This window comes from Nerophis lumbriciformis, linkage group LG24 (assembly GCF_033978685.3).
Source record: "Nerophis lumbriciformis linkage group LG24, RoL_Nlum_v2.1, whole genome shotgun sequence".
In the NCBI taxonomy this organism is placed as follows: domain Eukaryota; kingdom Metazoa; phylum Chordata; class Actinopteri; order Syngnathiformes; family Syngnathidae; genus Nerophis; species Nerophis lumbriciformis.
Genome location: NC_084571.2, coordinates 17,184,855 through 17,209,795, shown reverse-complemented (window position 1 = coordinate 17,209,795; position 24,941 = coordinate 17,184,855). Strand labels below are relative to the sequence as shown.

General features: G+C 39.1%; 1 protein-coding gene across 1 annotated transcript; it reads left to right on the top strand.

The window, feature by feature from the left end:
* Positions 1-805: 805 nt before the first annotated feature.
* On the top strand, positions 806-24,565 carry cln3 (CLN3 lysosomal/endosomal transmembrane protein, battenin). The gene is made up of 15 exons (XM_061981704.2): positions 806-1,019; positions 1,315-1,351; positions 1,908-1,998; positions 2,491-2,574; positions 3,251-3,330; positions 7,986-8,071; positions 9,024-9,096; positions 11,825-11,968; positions 13,847-13,980; positions 15,261-15,316; positions 16,634-16,702; positions 18,187-18,242; positions 20,278-20,371; positions 20,880-21,020; positions 24,109-24,565. The coding sequence occupies exons 1-15, from the start codon at positions 971-973 to the stop codon at positions 24,226-24,228; spliced, it is 1,314 nt and encodes a 437-aa protein (XP_061837688.1). The 5' UTR covers positions 806-970; the 3' UTR covers positions 24,229-24,565.
* The last annotated feature ends 376 nt before the right edge of the window (positions 24,566-24,941 follow it).

Genomic DNA, 24,941 nt, shown 5'->3' with positions numbered 1-24,941 from the left:
TGAATGCAATTACTGAAATAAATCAAGTTTTTCAAAATATTCTAATTTACTGGCTTTTACCTGTATATATAAACATATATATACATATATTGTATATATACATATATGTGTATATACATATATTGTGTGTATGTATATATATATATATATATATATATATATATATATATATATATATATATATATATATATATATACATGTGTGTTACATGTACATACATGTGTATTTATGTATATATTTATGTATATACATGTATATATGTATATGCATGTATACATAAATACGTGTGTATGTCTCTTTCTATGTATAAATGTGTGTATATATATATATATTTATATATATATACACATATGTGTTGTGTATATATATCCATCCATTTCCTACCGCTTGTCCCTTTTTTGAGGTCGCGGGGGGTGCTGGAGCCTATCTCAGCTGCATTCGGGCGGAAGGCGGCGTACACCCTGGACAGGTCGCCCCTTCATCACAGGACCAACACAGATATACAATAGATATATCACTTATGAGTCATGCCATGTTGTGACGATATGCAGTGTTCCAACACAGTCCACTAGATGTCAGTAGAGTTCATTTAGAATGAGAACAATGAGTCACTTCAGTAAAAATGGATCTAACAAGGAATATCTGTGGTCACGTGATGTCGTCTTTGGAAATGAAACAAGTGTCAACAAGATTTGCGTAGTCGAACAGAACCAGGTTTTATTGCGACATGTCATGTGGGTCTTGTACTGCAGGGGGCAGTATTGCAAGCATTCCACTGGCGATTAAATAGTAGAAGAAGAAATAGCCAACGCAGAAGAAATAGCAAAACAAAACATTTCCGGTGTTTTCTGTAATATTCTGCAGCACCCATCCATTTTCTACCGCTTGTCCCACACAATATGACATTGAGTAAAGTGTCATTTATCAACATGGAGCAATATAACACTGAGTAAAGTGTCATTTATCAACATGGAGCAGACTGTCAATGCAGACTCCAACGATCACCAATACACCAATAGTGAGTATCTTTTCTCATGCTTGTGTTCATTATTATTATTATTATTATTATTTTTAATTGTATTATTATTTATTCTTCACAGCTCTTTGCAAACATTTCTAATGCTTGTGTTCATTATTATTATTATTATTTATTCTTCACAGCTCCTTGCAAATATTTATAATGCTTGTGTTGATGTATTGTTTATTATTATTATTATTATTATTATTTGTTCTTCACAGCTCTTGGCAAACATTTCTAATGCTTGTGTTGATTTATCATCATTATTATTATTATTATGATGTATTCTTCACAGCTCCTTGCAAACAATGGCGCAATTGGCTGGGATTTTGGTGAGTCTAATAACTTGATAATAACGTGATAATAACGTGATATGATAACTTGATAATAGCTTGATAATAACTTGATGTGGCCCTAGTGTGTGAATGTGAGTGTGAATGTTGTCTGTCTATCTGTGTTGGCCCTGTGATGAGGTGGTGACTTGTCCAGGGTGTACCCCGCCTTCCGCCCGAATGCAGCTGAGATAGGCTCCAGCACCCCCTGTGACCCCGGAAGGGACAAGCGGTAGAAAATGGATGGATGGATGGATGGACTTGATGTGTTTGCTGCATATGATAATCCCCTTATTATCAAAGCAGATGACTAAAGATGACATTGCACATTTGATTGATGTGACGAATCATATTTAAACAAGATTGCTCAGCTTGTGTGAGTAAAAACAAGTTGAAATGATTGACTGGGTTGTGTGTTTCTTATAAAGCTAATGCAATAATGTTGAATTCAAGCTAGATGTCAGTCACTTGTCAGCTTTATTCCTTTTCAAAAAGAGCAATGATTTTCTGGAACTTTTGGTTTGTTGTGTTATTTACCCTGAGTTGTTTGTTGCAGGTTGCTTGGATTGTGCAACAACTTTGCTTACGTGGTCATGCTCAGTGCTGCACAGGACATCCTTCAAAAGCAACAGTCTGGAAACACCACAGTAAGTTGATATTGTTTGTTGTCAACACCTTTGATCAATCAGACATAATCACTGACTCTCTGTTATGTCTGTGTTATTAACTGTCTGTAATGGACTTATGTTGTCTTTAAGTTGAAATGGAGTGCTAAATGTTTTTTGGTGACACCTACTGGTCACAATAATTCATGAAGTCAAGATCATGACGCACTAAATTGAATGATGCGGACACGTTTGTTACTGGATACTTTCTAATCTGCCTTGGAGCCTTTGTATGTGTATGTAATATGTAACAATAACTATTTGTTTGTATTGACAAATGTCACCTTTTATTGTTCAATGATTATTACCTATGTTTAGCTTGTGTCCTATTGTGTGCTTAGCTGTTGTGTAGCTACTAGCTCCTAGTAGCTTTTAGTCTAGCATGTTTACCTTTTGTAAATAACTTTAATAAAATAGAAGACATTTGTTTACAAAGAACCAACAATTCTTCAAGGTGAACTTGTTTCTTTCCAGAAGTGGACTGTGAGCTTGTTGGACTCTGAAGGTGTGAAGAGTGGGAACAACAGTCGATACGATTGTAGTCCTGTGTCCACAGCAGTAAGATCACCTTTTTATTCAACAAGACAAAGTAGACAACAGTCACTATGATTGTAGTCCTGTGTCCACAGCAGTAATAACACCTTTTTATTCAACAAGACAAAGTAGGAAGTCATCATTGAGTTACTTGCAAGTATTAAAACAATATTTTGTTTACTTAAAAGAAACGATTCGGAAACATAAATGTGTTGTTTTATAATACTAAGTGGTGCCTGTGCATGACGTATTTACCTCGGCGGAAGAAAAACTAGTTCTCCTCTAACGTTCATGTGGACTTTTAGACAAGATCTCAATGACTGAGTTATTTACTTCCTGTTGATGACACATAATCACAAATAACTCATGTGGACATTTAGACAAGATCTCAATGACTGAGTTACTTACTTCCTGTTGATGACATACATGATCACAAATAACTCATGTGGACATTTAGACAAGATCTCAATGACTGAGTTATTTACTTCACATGATCACAAATAATTCAGAACTGATAATGGAGCTCAAAGATCTGGGAGTGGTGGTATCAATATTTCAGTATCAATCCACACATGACTAATAAATATGAATGTATGACAATAACCTTCAAATACTTGATAAAGTAGTTGATTTCACACTGGCCTGTCATATTTATAAGTCTTATAGTGATGTAAGATGATGAATTGTACTTTGTCTTCAGGCGGTGCTTCTAGCTGACATCCTGCCAACACTCATCATCAAGTTGTCTTTGCCACTCTTTATCCACCAAGTGCCTTATGGGTAAGCAAGTTGTTATCACCTCTGTCATGGCTGATGTTTATTGGTATCACTCTAGAAGTATTAGTATCACTACAGTAGTGTATTGGTATCACTACGGTAGTGTATTGGTATCACTATAGTAGTATTAGTATCACTATAGTAGTGTATTGGTATCACTACAGTAGTGTATTGTTGTCACTATAGTAGTATTAGTATCACTACAGTAGTGTATTGGTATCACTGCAGTAGTGTATTGGTATCACTGCAGTAGTGTATTGGTATCACTATGGTAATAATAATAATAATAATAACTGGGATTTATATAGCGCTTTTCTAAGTACCCAAAGTCGCTTTACATGTAGAACCCATCAATCATTCACACCTGGTGGTGGTAAGCTACTTTCATAGCCACAGCTAGTATTAGTATCACTACAGTAGTGTATTGGTATCACTGCAGTTGTGTATTGGTATCACTATAGTAGTGTATTGGTATCACTAGTAGTATTAGTATCACTACAGTAGTGTATTGGTATCACTGCAGTAGTGTATTGTACCACTGCTTTAGTGTATTGGTATCACTATAGTAGTATTAGTATCACTATAGTAGTGCATTGGTATCACTACACTAGTGTATTGGTATCACTATAGTAGTATTAGTATCACTATGGTAGTGTATTAGTATCACTATAGTAGTGTATTGGTATCACTACAGTAGTGTATTAGTATCACTATAGTAGTGTATTAGTATCACTATATCAGTACAGTATTAGTATCACCATATCAGTACAGTAGTGTATTAGTATCACTATATCAGTACAGTATTAGTATCACTATATCAGTACAGTAATTTAGTTGAGTCTTTATTTAAAGGGACAATGCACAGAAACATTACGCTTAAAGACAGATATGTTCTGTACTAGATTATAGCTAAATAGATCATTTCCATCTGCAGTCCCTGGCTACCTAAATTAAAGGGATGCAAAAATCCTGCAATAAAATCATAACAAATCAAGTTAAGAAAAGTCCTAAAATGCCCTTTCATTGACACATACTTAATATACAATACAACCACAACTCCTTTACATCATCACACAAAGACAACACATGCTCTTGTTCACATTTGTCATCACTTGTAAAACAACCATGATTTTAACACACACACCTCACAGTTTACAACACAATGTTCTCATGCATAAATATAATACACTTTAAGTTGACATGTCAATCATAGTTGTACTGTCATCATTCCTCCATGAAGGAGAGGGGGGCAGAGCAGAAAATAAACGGCAGATCAACTGGTCAAAAACGGGGGTCTATTTAAGGGCTAGAGTATATAAATGAGTTTTAAGATGGAACTTAAATGCTTCTACTGAGGTAGCATCTCTAACTGTTACCGGGAGGGCATTCCATAGTACTGGAGCCCGAATAGAAAACGCTCTATAGCCCGCAGACGTTTTTTGGGCTCTGGGAATCACTAATAAGTCGGAGTTCTTTGAATGCAGATTTCTTGCCGGGACATATGGTACAATACAATCAGAAAGATAGGATGGAGCTAGACCGTGTAGTATTTTATGTGTAAGTAGTAAAACCTTAAAGTCACATCTTAAGTGCACAGGAAGCCAGTGCAGGTGAGCCAGTATAGGCGTAATATGATCAACCTGGGGTCTATCAGAGTCATGGTAGTTGCAGGACTACATTTGGCCAAAAGATGGGTTCTATCAGAGTCATGAAACAGTACAAAGGTGCAGAACTATATTTGGCCAAATGGTGGGGTCTATCAGAGTCATGGAACAGTACAAAGGTGCAGGACTATATTTGGCCAAATGGTGGGTCTATCAGAGTCATGGAACAGTACAAAGGTGCAGGACTACATTTGGCTAAATGGTGGGTCTATCAGAGTCATGGAACAGTACAAAGGTGCAGGACTACATTTGGCTAAATGGTGGGGTCTATCAGAGTCATTGAACAGTACAAAGGTGCAGGACTACATTTGGCCAAATGGTGGGTCTATCAGAGTCATGGAACAGTACAAAGGTGCAGGACTACATTTGGCCAAATGGTGGGTCTATCAGAGTCATGGAACAGTAAAAAGGTGCAGGACTACATTTGGCCAAATGGTGGGTCTATCAGAGTCATGGAACAGTACAAAGGTGCAGGACTACATTTGGCTAAATGGTGGGGTCTATCAGAGTCATGGAACAGTAACCTACTCAGTGGCCTAGTGGTTAGAGTGTCCACCCTGAGATCGGTAGGTTGTAAGTTCAAACCTGGCGGAGTAATACCAAAGACTATAAAAATGGGACCCATTACCTCCCTGCTTGGCACTCAGCATCAAGTGTTGGAATTCGGGGTTAAATTACAAAAAATTATTCCTGGGCGTGGCCACGGCTGCTGCTCACTGCTCCCCTCACCTCCCAGGGGGCGATCAAGGCTGATGGGTCAAATGCAGAGAATAATTTCGCCGCACCTCGTGTGTGTGTGTGACAATCATTGGTACTTTAACTTTAACTTTTTACAAAGGTGCAGGACTACATTTGGCCAAATGGTGAGGTCTATCAGAGTCATGGAACTGTACAAAGGTGCAGGACTACATTTGGCCAAATGGTGGCTCTATCAGAATCATGGAACATTACAAAGGTGCAGGACTACATTTGGCCAAATGGTGGCTCTGTCAGACTCATGGAACAGTACAAAGGTGCAGGACTACATTTGGCCAAATGGTGGTTCTATCAGAGTCATGGAACAGTACAAAGGTGCAGGACTACATTTGGCCAAATGGTGGCTCTATCAGAATCATGGAACAGTACAAAGGTGCAGGACTACATTTGGCCAAATGGTGGCTCTGTCAGACTCATGGAACAGTACAAAGGTGCAGGACTACATTTGGCCAAATGGTGGCTCTATCAGAGTCATGGAACAGCACAAAGGTGCAGGACTACATTTGGCCAAATGGTGGGTTTTATCAGAGTCATGGAACAGGCTGCCAGAAAGTGTGACTCCTATTGAACATTTCAAACTGCTTGAAAAATAATCAGACATGCAAGCACTATTAGATTATTCACTTGTTTTTTTGTTTCTGTGATGTTTTTGTCCATGGTCTGTGCTTATGGTATGCTTGTAATGTGTAATGTCTTGTGATTTATGTATTCTTTTGTATCATGTTTACTCTATTAACCTGCCTTAGGACAACTCGTGAAAATTAGCTATTGTGCTAACTCCAGCATATTTACATTGTTGCTCTATGTTGATAAATATGCATTGTCCTAATTCAAATAAATAAATGCATTACAATAACAGGTACAAATATGCATGAAAACACTCCTACAGAAGTCACACATGGGACACTTTAGTAAGTAAGAATTGTTTTAGTTCTATTGTAAAACTTGCAAACGTTGCTTGGAGTGACGAATGAAGAATCCATACGAGCAGAAACGCTATGGACGGCTAGCACATTGAACGACACTTGTACTTCTAGCTCATAGCTTTAAAGAGCAGGAATTCACATTCACCCAGCAGCATCTGCAGGGAGCGAACTGGTCCAAAAATGGCGCCATAGCATAAACAACAACACACCTTTTCAGTGTCTCTGCAGGTGTTGAATGAACACCTTTTGCATTATGGCCGTCAGCCAAGACAAATCCATAAGTTAGCCGTATCGTTTTAGCGTAGGAGAAAATAGAGGCTTTCAGTTGACAGTAAATTTATTATGCTATAAAAGCGGTACACAGACTACTTTAAAAAGTTTTATCCCGCATTGTCCCTTTAGAATACCGTAAATTCCGGACTATAAGAAGCTACTCTTTTCCCTACACTTTGAACTCTGCGGCTAATAAAACGATGCAGCTAATTTACAGATTTTTTTTCGGTGACGGCTATATTGCAAATAGTTTTAAAAAAAAAACAAGCAAAGACACTGAAAAGATGTGTTATTGTTTGTAGTATGGCGCCATCTTTTGGACGATTTTGCTCATTGCAGGTGCTGCAGTGTTCTTCTAAATAGTGCTTTCAACTGGAAGTACAAGTGCCGATCAGTCTTTGAGCCATACGAGTAGAAACGCTATGGAGTTTTGTTTCATCACTCCAAGCAACGTTTGTAAGTTTAACAATAGACCTAAAACAATTTTTACTTACTAAAGTGTCCCATGTGTGATGTCTGTAGGAGTGTTTTCATGCATATTTGTACCTGCTATTGTAATCAAGCTAGCATCGTTAGCATTAGCTCATATGCTAACATGTTTACGAGTGTCTGTGTTATTATTATTAACTTACATTCTTTTTGTATTGTTTCACTTTCACAAATTCACCAAAACGTCACCGTGGAGTTATTGAGTCTGTTTAGTTGATTGGAGAGCTAGCTTGCGCAGCTAGTGGGTCCATGACCATGACTTCTTTTTTGTTTGATCAGCCGTTTTACTGCTGTGTTACAAACACCGTTTAGAAACAATTATGGTATGTAAATAAACATTTACAGAATATTTCTGTGTCCAGTGAAGCTTATATACGGAAACAGTCCCTAAAATTTAGTGGGCGCGGCTTAAATACCGGTGCACTCTGTAGTCTGGAAAGTGGGTTATATAAAATGTTTGCAGACATTAGAGGTCTACTCTAATTTTTCAGTATTGCGCTGACTTTACTGTCTGCCTAAATTCTCATTACCCCCCCCCCCCCCCCCCCAGAGTTCGAGTCCTGTTCTGTGTCGTCATGGCTGCCACAAGTTTTCTCATTGTTTCCTTTTCCTCGACGGTGTGGATGAGCATCATAGGTAATGACCACACAACTGTCAACATTAAAGTTGCCTTTTTCTTGTTGCTAAATCATCCAGTATGATTTAGCAACACAACATTTAGCAAAAGAAGTAGAACTAAGTATCATCCAGTAACCCACTGGCAGAAGTAGCACTAAGTATCATCCAGTGACCGACTGGCAGAAGTAGAACTAAGTATCACCCAGTGACCGACTGGCAGAAGTACAACTAAGTATCATCCAGTGACTGACTGGCAGAAGTAGAACTAAGTATCATCCAGTGACTGACAGGCAGAAGTAGAACTAAGTATCATCCAGTGACCGACTGGCAGAAGTAGAACTAAGTATAATCCAGTGACTGACAGGCAGAAGTAGAACTAAGTATCATCCAGTGACTGACCGGCAGAAGTAGAACTAAGTATCATCCAGTGACTGACAGGCAGAAGTAGAACTAAGTATCATCCAGTGACCGACTGGCAGAAGTAGAACTAAGTATCATCCAGTGACCGACTGGCAGAAGTAGAACTAAGTATCATCCAGTGACCGACTGGCAGAAGTAAAACTAAGTATCATCCAGTGACTGACTGGCAGAAGTAGAACTAAGTATCATTCAGTGACTGACTGGCAGAAGTAGAACTAAGTATCATCCAGTGACTGACAGGCAGAAGTAGAACTAAGTATCATCCAGTGACCGACTGGCAGAAGTAGAACTAAGTATCATCCAGTGACCGACTGGCAGAAGTAAAATTAAATATCCATGTTTGAAATGATTTCAACAGTCTATTGCTAAATGTTGTTTTCATAAAAGGGAAAGATCAGGTAACGACATGGCCTAGGTTTCACTCACATGTACCAAATATGATCATTGAAGTAATGGTACCATGGTGTCTGAGAAATTTCAAGATGACTTCTTTCTAATGTGTTCCCCATTATTCCTGCATCATGTACATTTTATTTCCTTCTGCTTCCAGGCGTGATATTTGCCAGTGCCAGCTCAGGAGTGGGAGAGTTATCCTTCCTTTCTCTCACAGTCTACTACAGCAGGTATGTCCTCTCAATGGTTCACCATTGACTACTTAATTTTTATACCATTTGATTGAGTGTGGACCCAGGTTGGAGCCCAGGGTGGAACAGAAGCAGGGGCTGGACCATGAGGGTTACAGTTGGTGCTGTGACCTGGATGAGAGTGAGCTTTAGGGTGGTGAGCATAATGGAGCCCAGGCTGTCTGGCTGTGCAGGTGAACGTGGGTAAACGTCACTGCCTAAAACCTTAAGAGTTTGAACCGGGCATCATGTTGACAGATTAGACTTCTTAGCTCAGGGGTCGGCAACCTTTACCACTCCAAGAGCCATTTTGACCCGTTTCACAAATTAAAGAAAACAATGGGAGCCACAAAACTCTTTTGAAATTTAAAATGAAATAACACTGCATACAACGTTTTTTTTTGCTTTCTGCTATGTATAAACCAGGGGTCTCAGACACGCGGCCCGCACCTTAATATGAAAATTTAAACTCCGCGAGTTTTATATGAGTTTATATGACAGCGTCACACTTGCCACCCCTCCCGATTTTTCCGGGAGACTCCCGAATTTCAGGGCAACTATTCTCTCGAATGTCTGCTGATTTTCACCCTAACAACAATAATAAGGGCGTGCCGTGATGGCACTGCCTTTAGCGCCCTCTACAACCTGTACATACAGCGTGCCAGCCCAGTTACATGTTGTATGCGGCTTCTGCAGACACACATGAGTGACTGCTAGGCATACTTGGTCAACAGCCATACAGGTCACACTGAGGGTGGCCGTATAAACAACTTTAACACTCTTACTAATATTAAAACGTTAAAGTTAAAGTACCAATGATTGTCACACACACACTAGGTGTGGCGAAATTATTCTCTGCATTTGACCCATCACCCTTGATCACCCCCTGGGAGGTGAGGGGAGCAGTGGGCAGCAGCGGTGGCTGCGCCCGGGAATCATTTTGGTGATTTAACCCCCAATTCCAACCCTTGATGCTGAGTGCCAAGCAGGGAGGTAATGGGTCCCATTTTTATAGTCTTTGGTATGACTCGGCCGGGATTTGAACTCCCAACCTACCGATCTCAGGACGGACACTCTAACCACTAGGCCACTGAGTAGTAGGTAATATGCGCCACACTGTGAACCCACACCAAACAAGAATGACAAACACATTTCGAGAGAACATCCGCACCGTACCACAACATAAACACAGCAGAACAAATACCCAGAATCCCATGTATCCCTAACTCTTCCGGGCTACATTATACACCCCCGCTACCACCAAACCCCGCCCCTCCAAACATCACCCCCCCCTCCGTGCGTCGGTTGAGGTGGGCGGGGATGGGGGGTTGGGGCGGGTTTTGGTGGTAGCGGGGGTGTATAATGTAGCCCGGAAGAGTTAGGGATACATGGGATTCTGGGTATTTGTTCTGTTATGGTGAAAAAGCGGACGCGACGACAGGTTGTAGAGGACGCTAAAGGCAGTTCCATCACGGCACGCCTTCAATATTGTTGTCCGGGTGAAAATCGGAGAATGTTTTTCCAGGGAGATTTCCGGGAGAGGCACTGAAATCCGGGAGTCTCCCGGAAAAACCGGGAGGGTCGGCAAGTATGCAGCTGAGCCGCATCAGAGTGATCAAAGAGCCGCATGCGGCTCCGGAGCCGCGGGTTGCCGACCCCTGTCTTAGCTCGATGCCTAGTACTCTCATTCGGAAGAACCATATTGGAGCCCAGGGTGGAACAGAATCAGGGGCTGGACCAGGCAGTCTACAGTCGGTGCCGCGACCCGGATGAGAATGAGTTTTAGGGTGGTGAGCATAATCAATAATGGAGCCCAGGCAGTTTGGCTGTGCCAGTATACGCTGGTAAACACGTGAGGAGCTTGCATTGGACATCAGGTCGACAGCTCAGGTCGACAGCTCAGGCTTTTATCTCGATGCCTAGCGCTCTCACACTCTCATTTGAATGACCCACGTTCAAGCCCCGGGCGTAATGGAAGCAAGGGCTGTGCCATGTGGGTTACAGTGGTGCCATGACCCAGGTAATGGAGGCCAACCAGTACCCTAATACCTTAAGAGTTTGTGATGGAGATTGAGATGATAGCTCAGGTTTAAGCTTGTTCGGAGGACCCAGGTTTGAGCCCCATGCTGGACTGGGTGTGTTACACCTAGAGGTTACATCTAGTCTGATGACATCCCCTGGTCTGACCACATTACAGCCACAGTGAGAAGGGCCCAGCAGAGGCTCTGGTCTATCTGGGTTCTTAAGAGAACAAACAAGGAGAAGATGCTGCTCATCTCCTGCTGCTTCCATAAAGTCTTTCTTTAAGGGGTTGAAGAACTACAGTAAACCAACCGCCGTGTGTGGAGATGTATCCATAAAGTCTTTCTTTAAGGGGTAGAACAATTGATTGATTTATTGATTGATTGATTGAAACTTTTATTAGTAGATTGCACAGTACAGTACATATTCCGTACAGTTGACCACTAAATGGTAACAACCGAGGTTTTTCGGTTGTTACATTAATCAATTCATGGTAACTAACTACAGGGAAACCAACCACCATGTGTGGAGATGTAGCCACCTTGTGTTGTCCCAGCAGAGCACAGAAGGTAGTGCTGATGGACACCATGTAATTAAACTGAGAAGTTACAAGTTCACACAGGGACCAGATATCATCAGACATGGTGTGACTCCCACCTGACTGTAAGAGATTCCATAGTTCTTCTCTCTTCCCCACCTGTCCTAGGGATGTACTTGGAGCTTGGGGCTCTGGGACTGGTGGGGCTGGTGTTGCAGGAGCCCTCCTTTATTCAAGCCTCACTCAGGTTGGCCTGTCACCTCGGTCTACCCTTCTGACCATGCTGACCGTCCCATTGGCCATGTTCCTTAGGTAAGTGACATGCCAACTTCTGCATAAGAAACATGAATAATTCAAGTTCATATTTGAGTCATGTGTGTACACTTTGAAGACAATATGAAGTGATACTGTACAACAACCTGAATATATGCCCTGCTCTGCCAACACACACACACACACACACACACACACACACACACACACACACACACACACACACACACACACACACACACACACACACACACACACACACACACACACACACACACACACACACAGACAGAAGTGCCTTTGGTGCTCTCACAAATGATCAGGAATCACAATCCTTCATTTGAACAACCGTATTGCTGCATTTATAATTATTTAAAAATGTAAAATCGACGAGACAGAGGGAATGAAGGGGGGTTTGGGGGAAGGAAATTAGGTAAAATGGCCACTGCCCAGTTAGCTCATACACGTCTTTAAATCTCTGGATTGATGAAGTAATGTGCTGGTCATTCTTACTGGGGACCCTGAGGAAAAAGAGTTAATATTGTTCATGGGGACCAAATTTAAATCATTTTGCATAATTCACACACATTTGTACTAACCCAGGCTGCTGTGCAAATGTCTCACACTCAAACTAACCAGTAAACATGTTTTATGGGCCAAAGCTTAAAAATCACTTAGGCATCTTCAGAATGGAACTGACTATCATTTAAAAAGGTTTCCCTTTAGGGGACCTGTTTTTTTGTCCCCATACCTAGTCACGTCCGTTGTGTCCTTGGGCAAGACACTTAACCCCTTGCTCCTGATGGCTGCTGGTTAGCGCCTTGCATGGCAGCTCCCGCCATCAGTGTGTGAATGTGTGTGTGAATGGGTGAATGTGGAAATACTGTGAAAGCGTTTTGAGTACCTTGAAGGTAGAAAAGCGCTATACAAGTATAACCCATTTATACTTGTATAGCGCATTTACCATTTAAAATACACTTTTAAATGGTAAATGTTTTACCATTTAAATCTGGTAAAACAGGTAAATCTGCTATGCAGGGTCATTTCCCTGAAAATATGATCATTTGAGTCCTTCTATACAAATATTTGTTGTGTATCAATAAAAATACATCTGTTTACCACAGTCAGGCCTGGAACCTGTTGTGTTGTACTGTAGCATATACTACATGGCCTAGGTAAATCTGCTATGCAGGGTCATTTCCCTGAAAATATGATAATTTTAGTCCTTCAATACAAATATTTGTTGTCTATCAATAAAAATATATCTGTTTACCACAGTCAGGACTGGAACCAAAGAGCCAGGAAAAACAACCGTTGTGTTGTACTGTAGCAGATACTGCATGGCCTAGGCAAATCTGCTATGCAGGGTAATTTCCCTGAAAATATGATCATTTTAGTCCTTCAATACAAATATTTGTTGTCTATCAATAAATATACATCTGTTTACCAGTCAATCAGGCCTAGAACCAATGACAAACAACTGTTGTGTTGTAGTGTAGCAGATACTACATGGCCTAGGTAAATCTGTTATGCAGGGTAATTTCCCTAAAAATATGATCATTTTAGCCCTTCAATACAAATAATTGTTGTGTATCAATAAAAATACATCTGTTTACCACAGTCAGGCCTGGAACCAAATAGCCAGGACAAACAACTGTTGTGTTGTACTGTAGCAGATACTACATGGCCTAGGCAAATCTGCTATGCAGGGTAATTTCCCTGAAAATATGATCATTTGATGTTTGTGGTGTGATGGCAACAGTGCTGGGTTCTGGGGTCTTGTTCATTCTCAGTACAGTAAGAGGAACACATGCAACACATGAAGGTGCATATGAAGTTGTACTTTACATTTCTTCACAAATTGCATTCGTTGCTAAAATAATTCCCAACCCCCTTCATCTTCAAACAAACTATTAGTTATTTCTTCCTGCTGGCTCCGCCTCCTCACCTTCCTCAGTGGAAGGACCGAAGGGCCGACGGTGCTTTGCTTCCAGAGGAGAGGCAGCGACTGATGGACCAATCACAGGAGGAGCAGGAAACCTGCCGCCAAGGTACTAACTCTCCTTCACCTGTATTGCATGTGGCCATCACAGCATGAAAATACACTTTTGAATGGATGTGTCATTCCAATAACGTGCCATACCAATAATGTGTCATACCAATAATGTGTCATACTAATAACGTGTCATACCAATAACGTGTCATACCAATAACGTGTCATACCAATAATGTGTCACACCAATAACGTGTCACACCAATAATGTGTCATACCAATAATGTGTCATACCATAAATGTGTCATACCAATAATGTGTCATACCAATAACGTGTCATACCAGTAATGTGTCATACCAATAACGTGTGATACCAATAACCAGTCATACCAGTAATGTGTCATACCAATAACGTGTCATACCAGTAATGTGTCATACCAATAACATGTCATACCAATAACCTGTCATACCAATAATGTTGTCATGATCCGTTACCCGGATCATGGCATGATTTACGTTGGTAATGTTTCTGTTTTAGTCTGTTTCCTGGGTGCACCCTCTTTCCCTGTTTACTGTTGGTTTCCATGGGCACTGATTACTCTCACCTGTCTTAGTTTTGCAATTAGTGTTCCCACCAGGTGTTTTGGTTAATCACTCCCCTTTATAGTTTCCTGTCACCCAGCAATAGTTGCTGGGTCAATGTTTGCTTTATGCAACATTTACGTTCCCCTGGTTTTCTCCTCGCTCTTTAGATTATTCTGCCGTCCAGCATTCCCCGTTTTTCACCCTTGGTGACATTTTGGTTTTTTGTTTAGCTCCACGCTTGCTAGCGTCCTCAGTTTTGTATTTTTGTCCTGCCTTTTATTTATTAAAAATACTTTAATCTTACCTGCACACTCCTCCTGCTTGTCTTCTGCCTTGGAAGGAACACGACAATCGCAGCCATGCGTCGAAGACGTAACAAATGTGTCATACCAATAACGTGTCATACCAGTAATGTGTCATACCAATAACCTGTCATACCAGTAATGTGTCATACCAATAACATGTCATACTTATAATGTGTCATACAATAACGTGTCATACCAATAACCTGTCATACCAGTAATGTGTCATACCAATAACCTGTCATACCAGTAATGTGTCATACCAATAACATGTCATACTTATAATGTGTCATACAATAACGTGTCATACCAATAACCTGTCATACCAGTAATGTGTCATACCAATAACATGTCATACTTATAATGTGTCATACAATAACGTGTCATACCAATAACCTGTCATACCAATAATGTTGTATAAGTACAAACTACAGGTTTTTTTCTTTCTCAGAGGGCAGGAACAGACATGTTCCTCTCACTCTTCACGAGAAACTCCATATCATCAAAGTAAGACAAACACACACACACACACACGCACACACGCACACACACACACACACACACACACACACACACACACACACACACACACACACACACACACACACACACACACACACACACACACACACACACACACACACACACTGTATGTATACACATATTTGAACAATTTCCCTAGTGGATCAATAAAGTTTGTCTAAGTCTAATATACACACACACTATATTGCCAAAGGTATGTGTCCAGCCATCCAAATGATGAGAATAGGTGTCCTAATCACTAATCACAGGTGTATCAAATCAAGCACTTAGGCATGGAGACTGTTTCTACAAACAATTGTGAAAGAATGGGCCGCTCACAGTGATTTCCAGCGTGGAACTGTCATAGGATGCTACCTGTGCAACAAATCCAGTCGTGAAATTTCCTCGCTCCTAAATATTCCAAAGTCAACTGTGGGTTTTATTCTAAGAAAAGTTAAGAGTTTGGGAACAACAGCAAGTCAGCCACCAAGTGGTAGGCCACGTAAACTGACAGAGAGGTCAGCATAGTGCAAATACTTTCTGCAGTCACTTGCTACAGAGCTCCAAACTTCATGTCACCTTCCAACTAGCCCACGTACAGTACGCAGAGAGCTTCATGGCCGAGCAGCTGTATCTAAGCCATACATCACCAAGTCCAATGCAAAGTGTGGGATACAGAGGTGTAAAGCACGTGGCCACTGGACTCTAGAGCAGTGGAGACGCCTTCTCTGGAGTGACGAATCACGCTTTTTCATCTGGCAATCTGATGGACCAGTCTGGGTTTGGAGGTTGCCAGGTGGACGCTACATTTTGGTGTGAAATTTGGAGGAGGAGGAATTATGGTGTGGGGTTGTTTTTCAGGAGTTGGGCTTGGCCCCTTAGTTCCAGTGAAAGGAACTTTGAATGCTCCAGGATACCAAAACATTTTGGACAATTCCATGCTCCCAACCTTGTGGGAACAGTTTGGAGCGGGCCCCTTCCTCTTCCAACATGAATGTGCACCAGTGCACAAAGCAAGGTCCATAAAGACATGGATGACAGAGTCTGGTGTGGATGAACTTGACTGGCCTGCACAGAGTCCTGACCTGAACCCGATAGAACACCTTTGGGATGAAATCGAACGGCGACGAAAAGTATATATATATATATATATATATATATATATATATATATATATATATATATATATATATATATATATATATGAAAAGTATATATATATATATATATATATATATATATATATATATATATACACACAGCAGTTGTTAAGGTTACATTGTTTATCTAACTCCTCTGCAGGACTTGATGCCATTTATCTGTCCTTTGGTCCTGGTCTACTATGCTGAGTACTTCATCAACCAGGGCTTGGTAAGTGTTGTGTGCATCACACTAAGCTACCTAACAGACTTTAGTCTGACCAAGCTACCTAACAGACTTTAGTCCTGACCAAGCTACCTTACATACTTTAGTCCTGACTAAGCTACCTAACAAACTTTAGTCCTGACCAAGCTACCTAACAGACTTTAGTCTGACCAAGTTACCTAACAGACTTTAGTCCTGACTAAGCTACCTAACAGACTTTAGTCTTTACCAAGCTACCTAACAGACTTTAGTCCTGACTAAACTACCTAACAGACTTTAGTCTTGACCAACCTTCTTTCAGTCATCTTCTGATAATTTCTTTCTTCAATTCCATGAAGATCCACTTCACTCTCACCACTAGCATGCTTGGAAAAACTAACTTATGTCCATCTAGAGCTATGAGCTAATGCTAGCTCTAAGCTAACGCTAGCTCTAAGCTAATGCTAGCAGGTAAAAACATATGTTTTAGTGGGTTGACTGCCTCCACACCGCTAGTTTGCCTAGTAAATGTTTACTCGTTGGCCTGGTAAATGTTTACTAGTTGGCTTAGTAAATGTTTACTAGTTGGCCTAGTAAATGTTTACTAGGCCAACTAGTGGTGTGGAGGCTCCTAACATCAGTAAGGAATGATGAACAATTGTTCATCTGTGTACTACTGTGTACTATTTGGAAGTAACTGTGCAGTATTTGGAAGTAACTATGTATTACAGTGTACTATTTGGAAGTAACTGGGTACTATTTGGAAGTATCTGTGTACTATTTGGAAGTATCTGTGTACTATTTGGAAGTAACTATGTATTACTGTGTACTATTTGGAAGTAACTGTGTACTATTTGGAAGTATCTGTGTACTATTTGGAAGTAACTATGTACTACTGTGTACTATTTGGAAGTAACTATGTATTAATGTGTACTATTTAGAAGTAACTGTGCACTATTTGGAAGTAACTATGTATTACAGTGTACTATTTGGAAGTATCTGTGTACTATTTGGAAGTAACTATGTATTACTGTGTACTATTTGGAAGTAACTGTGTACTATTTGGAAGTATCTGTGTACTATTTGGAAGTAACTGTGTACTACTGTGTACTATTTGGAAGTAACTATGTATTACTCTGTACTATTTGGAAGTAACTATGTACTATTTGGAAGTAACTGTGTACTATTTGGAAGTAACTATGTACAAATGTGTACTATTTGGAAGTAACTATGTATTACTGTGTACTATTTGGAAGTAACTGTGTACTATTTGGAAGTAACTGTGTACTATTTAGAAGTAACTGTGTACTATTTGGAAGTAATTGTGTACTATTTAGAAGTAACTGTACTATTTGGAAGTAACTGTGTACTATTTCGAAGTAACTGTGTACTATTTCGAAGTAACTGTGTACTATTTCGAAGTAACTGTGTACAACCGTGTACTATTTGGAAGTAACTATGTCCTACTGTGTCCTATTTGGAAGTAACTGTGTACAATGTGACTTTCCCAGATGGAGCTCCTGTATTTCCCAAGGTTTTTCCTGTCACATGCGGAGCAGTATCGCTGGTTAGTACTTTTTGATCAAATATTACTATATGTTACTTGTGTACTCAACAACCTTCTACTTGAATATTTAGAATCATGTTTACAATGTCATTGTTTGTGTAGTTGTAATATTTGTGTACTAATATGTATTTGTGGAGGTTGCCCTCCCATGGGTTCCTTAGACCACCAAATACTGTCACGAGAGCCCCGATCAGGGTTGTAACACTGTTTTATTTTCATAAATTCGTGCAGGGGTTTTGCTTTCCAGCAAACTGTCTTTTTCCTGTCCGTTTCTCTCACTCTCGCTCCAGCTCCAACAACGTGTCTCCTCTGGCTGCTGCTATTACAGGCGACATGTGATTAGATAACAAGGCCCACCTGGGCCATCTATGCACCTGTCACTGTCTTCGAGGCCGGTCCTGGCACACCCCGTTCCGCGGCAGGCCCGCAGGCCACGCCCCCCTCCACAGTATTGTTTGTGTACAAAAGCAGTGAAGTTATCACATTGTGTAAATGGTAAATAAAAAGAGAATACAATGATTTGCAAATCCTTTTCAACTTATATTCAATTGAATAGACAGCAAAGACAAGATATTTCATGTTCACACTGAGAAACTTAGTTTTTTTTGCAAATAATCATGAACTTAGAATTTAATGGCAGCAACAAATGCCAAAAAAGGCATTTTTATCAGTGTGTTACATGGCCTTTCCTTTTAACAACACTCAGTAAAGGTTTGGGAACTGAGAAGACACATTTTTGAAGTGGAATTATTTCCCATTCTTGCTTGATGTACAGCTTAAGTTGTTCAACAGTCTCCCTTCTGATATTTTAGACTTCACATATTTTCAATGGGAGACAGGTCTGGACTACAGGCAGGCCAGTCTAGTACCCGCACTCTTTTACTATGAAGCCACGCTCTTGTAACATGTGACTTGGCATTGTCTTGCTGAAATAAGCAAGGGCGTCTATGATAACGTTGTTGGATGGCAACATATTTGCTCCAAAAGCTGTATTAATGGTGCCTTCACAGATGTGTAAGTTACCCATGCCTTGGCCACTAATACATCCCCATACCATCACAGATGCTGACTTTTACACTTTGACCCGAGAACAGTCCGGATGGTTCTTTTCCTCTTTGGTCCACGGTTTCCAAAAACAATTTAAAATGTGGACTCGTCAGACCACAGGACACTTTTCCACTTTGCGTCAGTCCATCTTAGATGAGCTCGGGCCCAGCGAAGCGTTTCTGGGTGTTGTTGATAAATGGCTTTGGCTTTGCATAGTAGTTTTAACTTGCACTTACAGATGTAGCGACCAACTGTAGTTACTGACAGGGGTTTTCTGAAGTGTTCCTGAGCCCATGTGGTGATATCCTTTACACACTGATGTGGCTTTTTGATACAGTACCGCCTGAGGGATCCAAGGTGCGTGGCTTACGTGCAGTGATTTCTCCAGATTCTCTGAACCTTTTGATGATATTACGGAGCATAGATGGTGAAATCCCTAAATTCCTTGCAATAGCTGGTTGAGAAATGTTCTTAAACAATTTGCCCAGGCATTTGTTGACAAAGTGGTGACCCTCACCCAGTCCTTGAATGACTGAGCATTTCATGGAAGCTGCTTTTATAACCAATCATGGCACCCACCTGTTCCCAATTAGCCTGTTCACCTGTGGGATGTTCCAAATAAGTCTTTGATGAGCATTCTTCAACTTTCTCACTCTTTTTTGCCACTTGTGCCAGCTTTTTTGAAACATGTTGCAGGCATCAAATTCCAAATTAGCTAATATTTGCAAAAAAAACAAAACGTTTCTCAGTGTGAACATGAAATATCTTGTCTTTGCAGTCTATTCAATTGACTATAAGTTGAAAAGTATTTGCAAATCATTGTTTTTATTTACCATTTACACAACGTGACAACTTCACTGCTTTTGTACTTTGTATGTCTAATATTTCAATGTTTGTGTTGAGGTACCAGACTGTGTATCAGTACTTCATCTGTGCTGTGTTGAGTACACATATGTATTGTTTGTATAATTGTACAATTTGTGTTCAGGTACCAGACTTTATACCAGGTGGGCGTGTTTGTGTCTCGCTCCTCCTTGTCCTGTGTGAAGATCAGGAGACTTTGGGGCCTTGCAGCACTCCAGGTGAGTTTTACCTGAGCTGAACATTCATTAAAACTGTACAGGTGGTGAATGAGTGTAGATAATAATGAGAGCAAAACTGTACAGGTGGTGAGTGAGTGTAGATAATAATGACATTAAAACAGTATACAAAAACTGTACAGGTGGTGAATGAGTGTCTACGATAATGGCAACATGACATTAAAACAGTATTAAAACTGTACAGGTGGTGAATGAGTGTAGATAATAATGAGATCAAAACTGTACAGGTGGTGAATGAGTGTAGATAATAATTACTTTAAAACCGTATTAAAACTGTACAGGTGGTGAATGAGTGTAGATAATAATGACAACATGACATTAAAACAGTAATAAAACTGTACAGGTGGTGAATGAGTGTTGATAATAATGACAACATGACATAAAACAATATTAAAACTGTACAGGTGGTGAATGAGTGTAGCTAATAATGAGATTAAAACTGTTCAGGTGGTGATTGAGTGTAGCTAATATTGAGATTAAAACTGTACAGGTGGTGAATGCAGTGCTGCTCCTACTAGCAGTGTACTACCACTTCCTGCCCAGTGCCTGGCTGCTGTTCCCCATCATTTTGTACGAGGGTCTGCTGGGAGGAAGTGCCTACGTCAACACCTTCTACTTCATCAGCAAGGAGGTCACTTCATCATCCTTTTGTGACATTCCATTTGTCTAATGACATTTTCATTTCACTTTCATTGCATCAACATTTGTCAGCAAAATTAGTGAGTTTTGAAATTCAGTGTGTAAAAAAATTGAATGTGTAAAAAACGCAGTTTAAAAAAATTCAGTGCGTAAAACAATTCAGTGTAAAAAAAAATCAGTGTATAAAAATTCAGTGTATAAAAAAATTGGTGTGAAAAAAGTCAGTGTAAAAGATATCAGTGTAAAACAATCAGTGCGTAAATATTCAGCATGTAAAACAATCAGTGTGTAAAAATTGAGTGTGTAAAAAAATTGAGTGTGTAAAAAAATTGAGTGTAAAAAAATCAGTGTAAAAAAATTCAGTGTGTAAAACAATTCAGTGTGAACAAAAAATCAGTGAATAAAAATTCGGTGTGTATTACAATTCAGTGTAAAAAAATTCAGTGTTAAACAATTCAGTGTAAAAAAAATCAGTGTGTAAAACAATTCAGTACAAAAAAATTTCAGTGTGTTGAACAATTCAGTGTGTATAAAAATTCAGTGTGTAAAAAAATTCAGTGTAAAAACAAAATCAGTGTGTAAAGATTGCGTGTAAAAAAAATTAGTTTGTAAAACAATTCAGTGTGTAAACAATTCAGTGTGTAAAAAAATCAGTGTATAAAAATTGAGTGTGTAAAAAAGTTCAGTGTGTAAAAAAATTCAGTGTGTAGAACAATTCAGGGTAAAACATTCAGTTTGTACAAAAATCAGTGTATAAAAATGTTGTTTAAAACAATTCAGTGTAAAAAAAAAATCATCAGTGCGTAAAAAGAATCAGTGTATAAGAAAAATCAGTGTATAAAAATGTTCAGTGTGTTAAAAAATTCAGTGTGTAAAAAAAATCAGTGTGTAGAACAATTCAGTGTAAAACATTCAGTTTGTTAAAAAATCAGTGTGTAGAACAATTCAGTGTAACAACATTCAGTTTGTTAAAAAATCAGTGTGTAGAACAATTCAGTGTAACAACATTCAGTTTGTACAAAAATCAGTGTAAAAAATCAGTGTATAAAATGTTTGTGTGTAAAACAATTCAGTGTAAAAAAATCAGTGCATAAAAAGAATCAGTGTATAAGAAAAATCAGTGTATAAAAAATCAGTGTATAAAAATTCAGTGTGTAAAAAAATATTTGTAAAACAATCAGTGTAAAAAAATCAGCGTGTAAAAAATTCAGTGTGTAAAAAAATCAATGTATACAATTGTGTGTAAAAAAATTGAGTTTGTAAAACAATTCAGTGGGTAAAAAAATCAGTGTAAAAAATCAGTGTGTAAAAATTGAGTGTGTAAAAAAGTTCAGTGTGTAAAAAAATTCAGTGTTAAAAAATTCATTGTGTATAAAATTCAGTGTAAAACAATTCAGTGTATAAACATTCAGTGTGTAAAAAAAATCTATGTAAAAAATCAGTGTATAAAAAGTTTGGGTGTAGAACAATTCAGTATAAAAAAAATCAGTGTGTAAAAAATCTCAGTGTGTAAGAAAAATCAGTGTATAAAAATTAACTGTGTAAAAAGTCAGGACCATTTAATGGACTATGTTTTGTGACCATGGTCTTCCAAAGGGGCAGGACCATGTAATGGACTTTGTTTTGTGACCATGGTCTTCCAAAGGGGTAGGACCATGTAATGGACTATGATTTGTGACCATGGTCTTCCAAAGGGGCAGGACCATGTAATGGACTATATTTTGTGACCATGGTCTTTCAAAGGGGCAGGACCATGTAATGGACTATGTTTTGTGACCATGGTCTTCCAAAGGGGCAGGACCATACAATGGACTATGTTTTGTGACCATGGTCTTCCAAAGGGGCAGGACCATGTAATGGACAATGTTTTGTGACCATGGTCTTCCAAAGGGGCAGGACCATGTAATGGACTATGTTTTGTGACCATGGTCTTCCAAAGGGGCAGGACCATGTAAAGGTGGAAAATACACAAAATTCACATTGCTTCACTCTTCATTTACTGCAAGTGTGGAAGCAACTAATGGTTCTGCTTTGAATCTTTTTACACTGAATTTTTTACATTACATTTTTTTACATTGACTTTTATACACTGAATTTTTATACATTGAATTTATATACATTTAGTTTTTATACATTTAATTTTTCCACAAAACATTTTTTATTTATTGAATTTTTATACATTTATTTTTTATATATTTAATTGTTATACATTACATTTTTCCACAAATGTTTTTTTATTCATTGAATTTTTAAACATTGAATGTTTATACACTGAATTTTTGATACATTAAAATCGTATACATTGAATTTTTCTATAATAGTTTTTTTATACTGACTTTTTATATATTAAATATTTTTATACTATTTTTTACACTAAATATTTCTACACTAATTCTTTTTACACTTATTTTTCATACATTACATTTTTCTACACACATTTTTTTACTCTCATTTTTTCATACATTACATTATCCTACACTACATTCCATACAGTGAAATATTATACATACATTTTTTCTAGACTAATATTTTTACACTGAATGTTTTAAACAATAAATGATTCTGCACTAATTTGTTTACACTGAATTTTCATACATAAGTTTTTTGTACACCAAGTTTTTTTTTACATTACATATTTTTTCACTAATTTTTAACACTAATTTTTTACAGTGAATTTTTATACGTACAATTTTCCTACACTCATTTTATATCCTGATTTTTTTCACACTGAATTTGTATACCTTAAATTTTTCAGCTCTAATTAGTTTTACAATTGCATTTTGTACACTGAATTTTAAAACGCTGTGTTTTAACAAAGTGAATTTTTGAACACAGATTTTGCTGACAAATTGTTATCCTATGAAATGTCAGCATATTTGATGGAAAACAATCAGTTTACAAAATAAAATGTAGTGATATCAATTCAGTGTGAAAAAAAAAAGCTGTCATAATAAAGACACAAATGACCCTCCATAGAATTTCCCCTAAACAGGAAATAGTGACAAAACAAGAGCACTGGACAGGAAGTGATACTAAACACAGGAAAACCACAAAGTGATATCCTCTTTTTTTCCTTGCAGACGGAAGACAGACAGCGAGAGTTTGCTATGGCAGCTGCCAGCCTGGGAGACAGTCTGGGCATCGCTTCGGCCGCACTGACCGCCTTTCCTGTGCACGCATACTTCTGTGACTTAGTCTGACAACTACACCCTCATGACCAGGGGCGGATTAAGAAATGTTGGCCCTCTGGGCCTGACATGGTCTTGGCCCCTCAACCCCGCGCGTGCACGCGCACACACACGCACGCACTATGCAAGAAATACTGTATACTGTGAACAGACATGCACACTGTACTGTACAGAAGAGTGCACATACTGCACACACACTATTAGGTATACCACACAGACAAGCACAGGTTTCACACAGACACAGGTAGGGGGAGGGGATAAATGGCCTAAAAATAAAAATTTTGGAAAATGATTACGCCCACTTCAGTGATGGTGCATTGGGTCATTTGAGAGATATTATGTATTGGAAGTTGGTACCTATCATGAAATAAACCCCCCACCCAAAAAACTAAATTGGCCATGATTTTTGCCCCCTTTTCCTCCCTTCTATCATTAAAAATAAAATAATATCTTAGGAAAACACTTTGGCATAACGGCAGCTGTGCAGCAAATTGAGGCTCAAAGTCTGTATCTATTTTGTGGGAAAGCTTGAGGAGGAGAAGGAGAAAGGTAAAATGATAACACATGCATCGGAGAGCACCACAAAGAAAGGTGTAGGCCAGTTTATGGTACAAGGGCTGCATGCAGGTCAAGATAGCCCATTTCCTCTGCCTGTCTTACCCATTCACCGAGAGACCACTGAGGACATAGAAATGCAAGTGGATATGGGGTTCGAAATACTGGCG

Coding starts and splice junctions, on each gene's coding strand:
- cln3 (XM_061981704.2), top strand. CDS start 971: ATGGAGCAGACTGTCAATGCAGACTCCAACGATCACCAATACACCAAT. Junction 2,575..3,250: donor GTAGTCCTGTGTCCACAGCA/GTAAGATCACCT, acceptor CTTTGTCTTCAG/GCGGTGCTTCTAGCTGACAT. Junction 11,969..13,846: donor CCATTGGCCATGTTCCTTAG/GTAAGTGACATG, acceptor ACAAACTATTAG/TTATTTCTTCCTGCTGGCTC.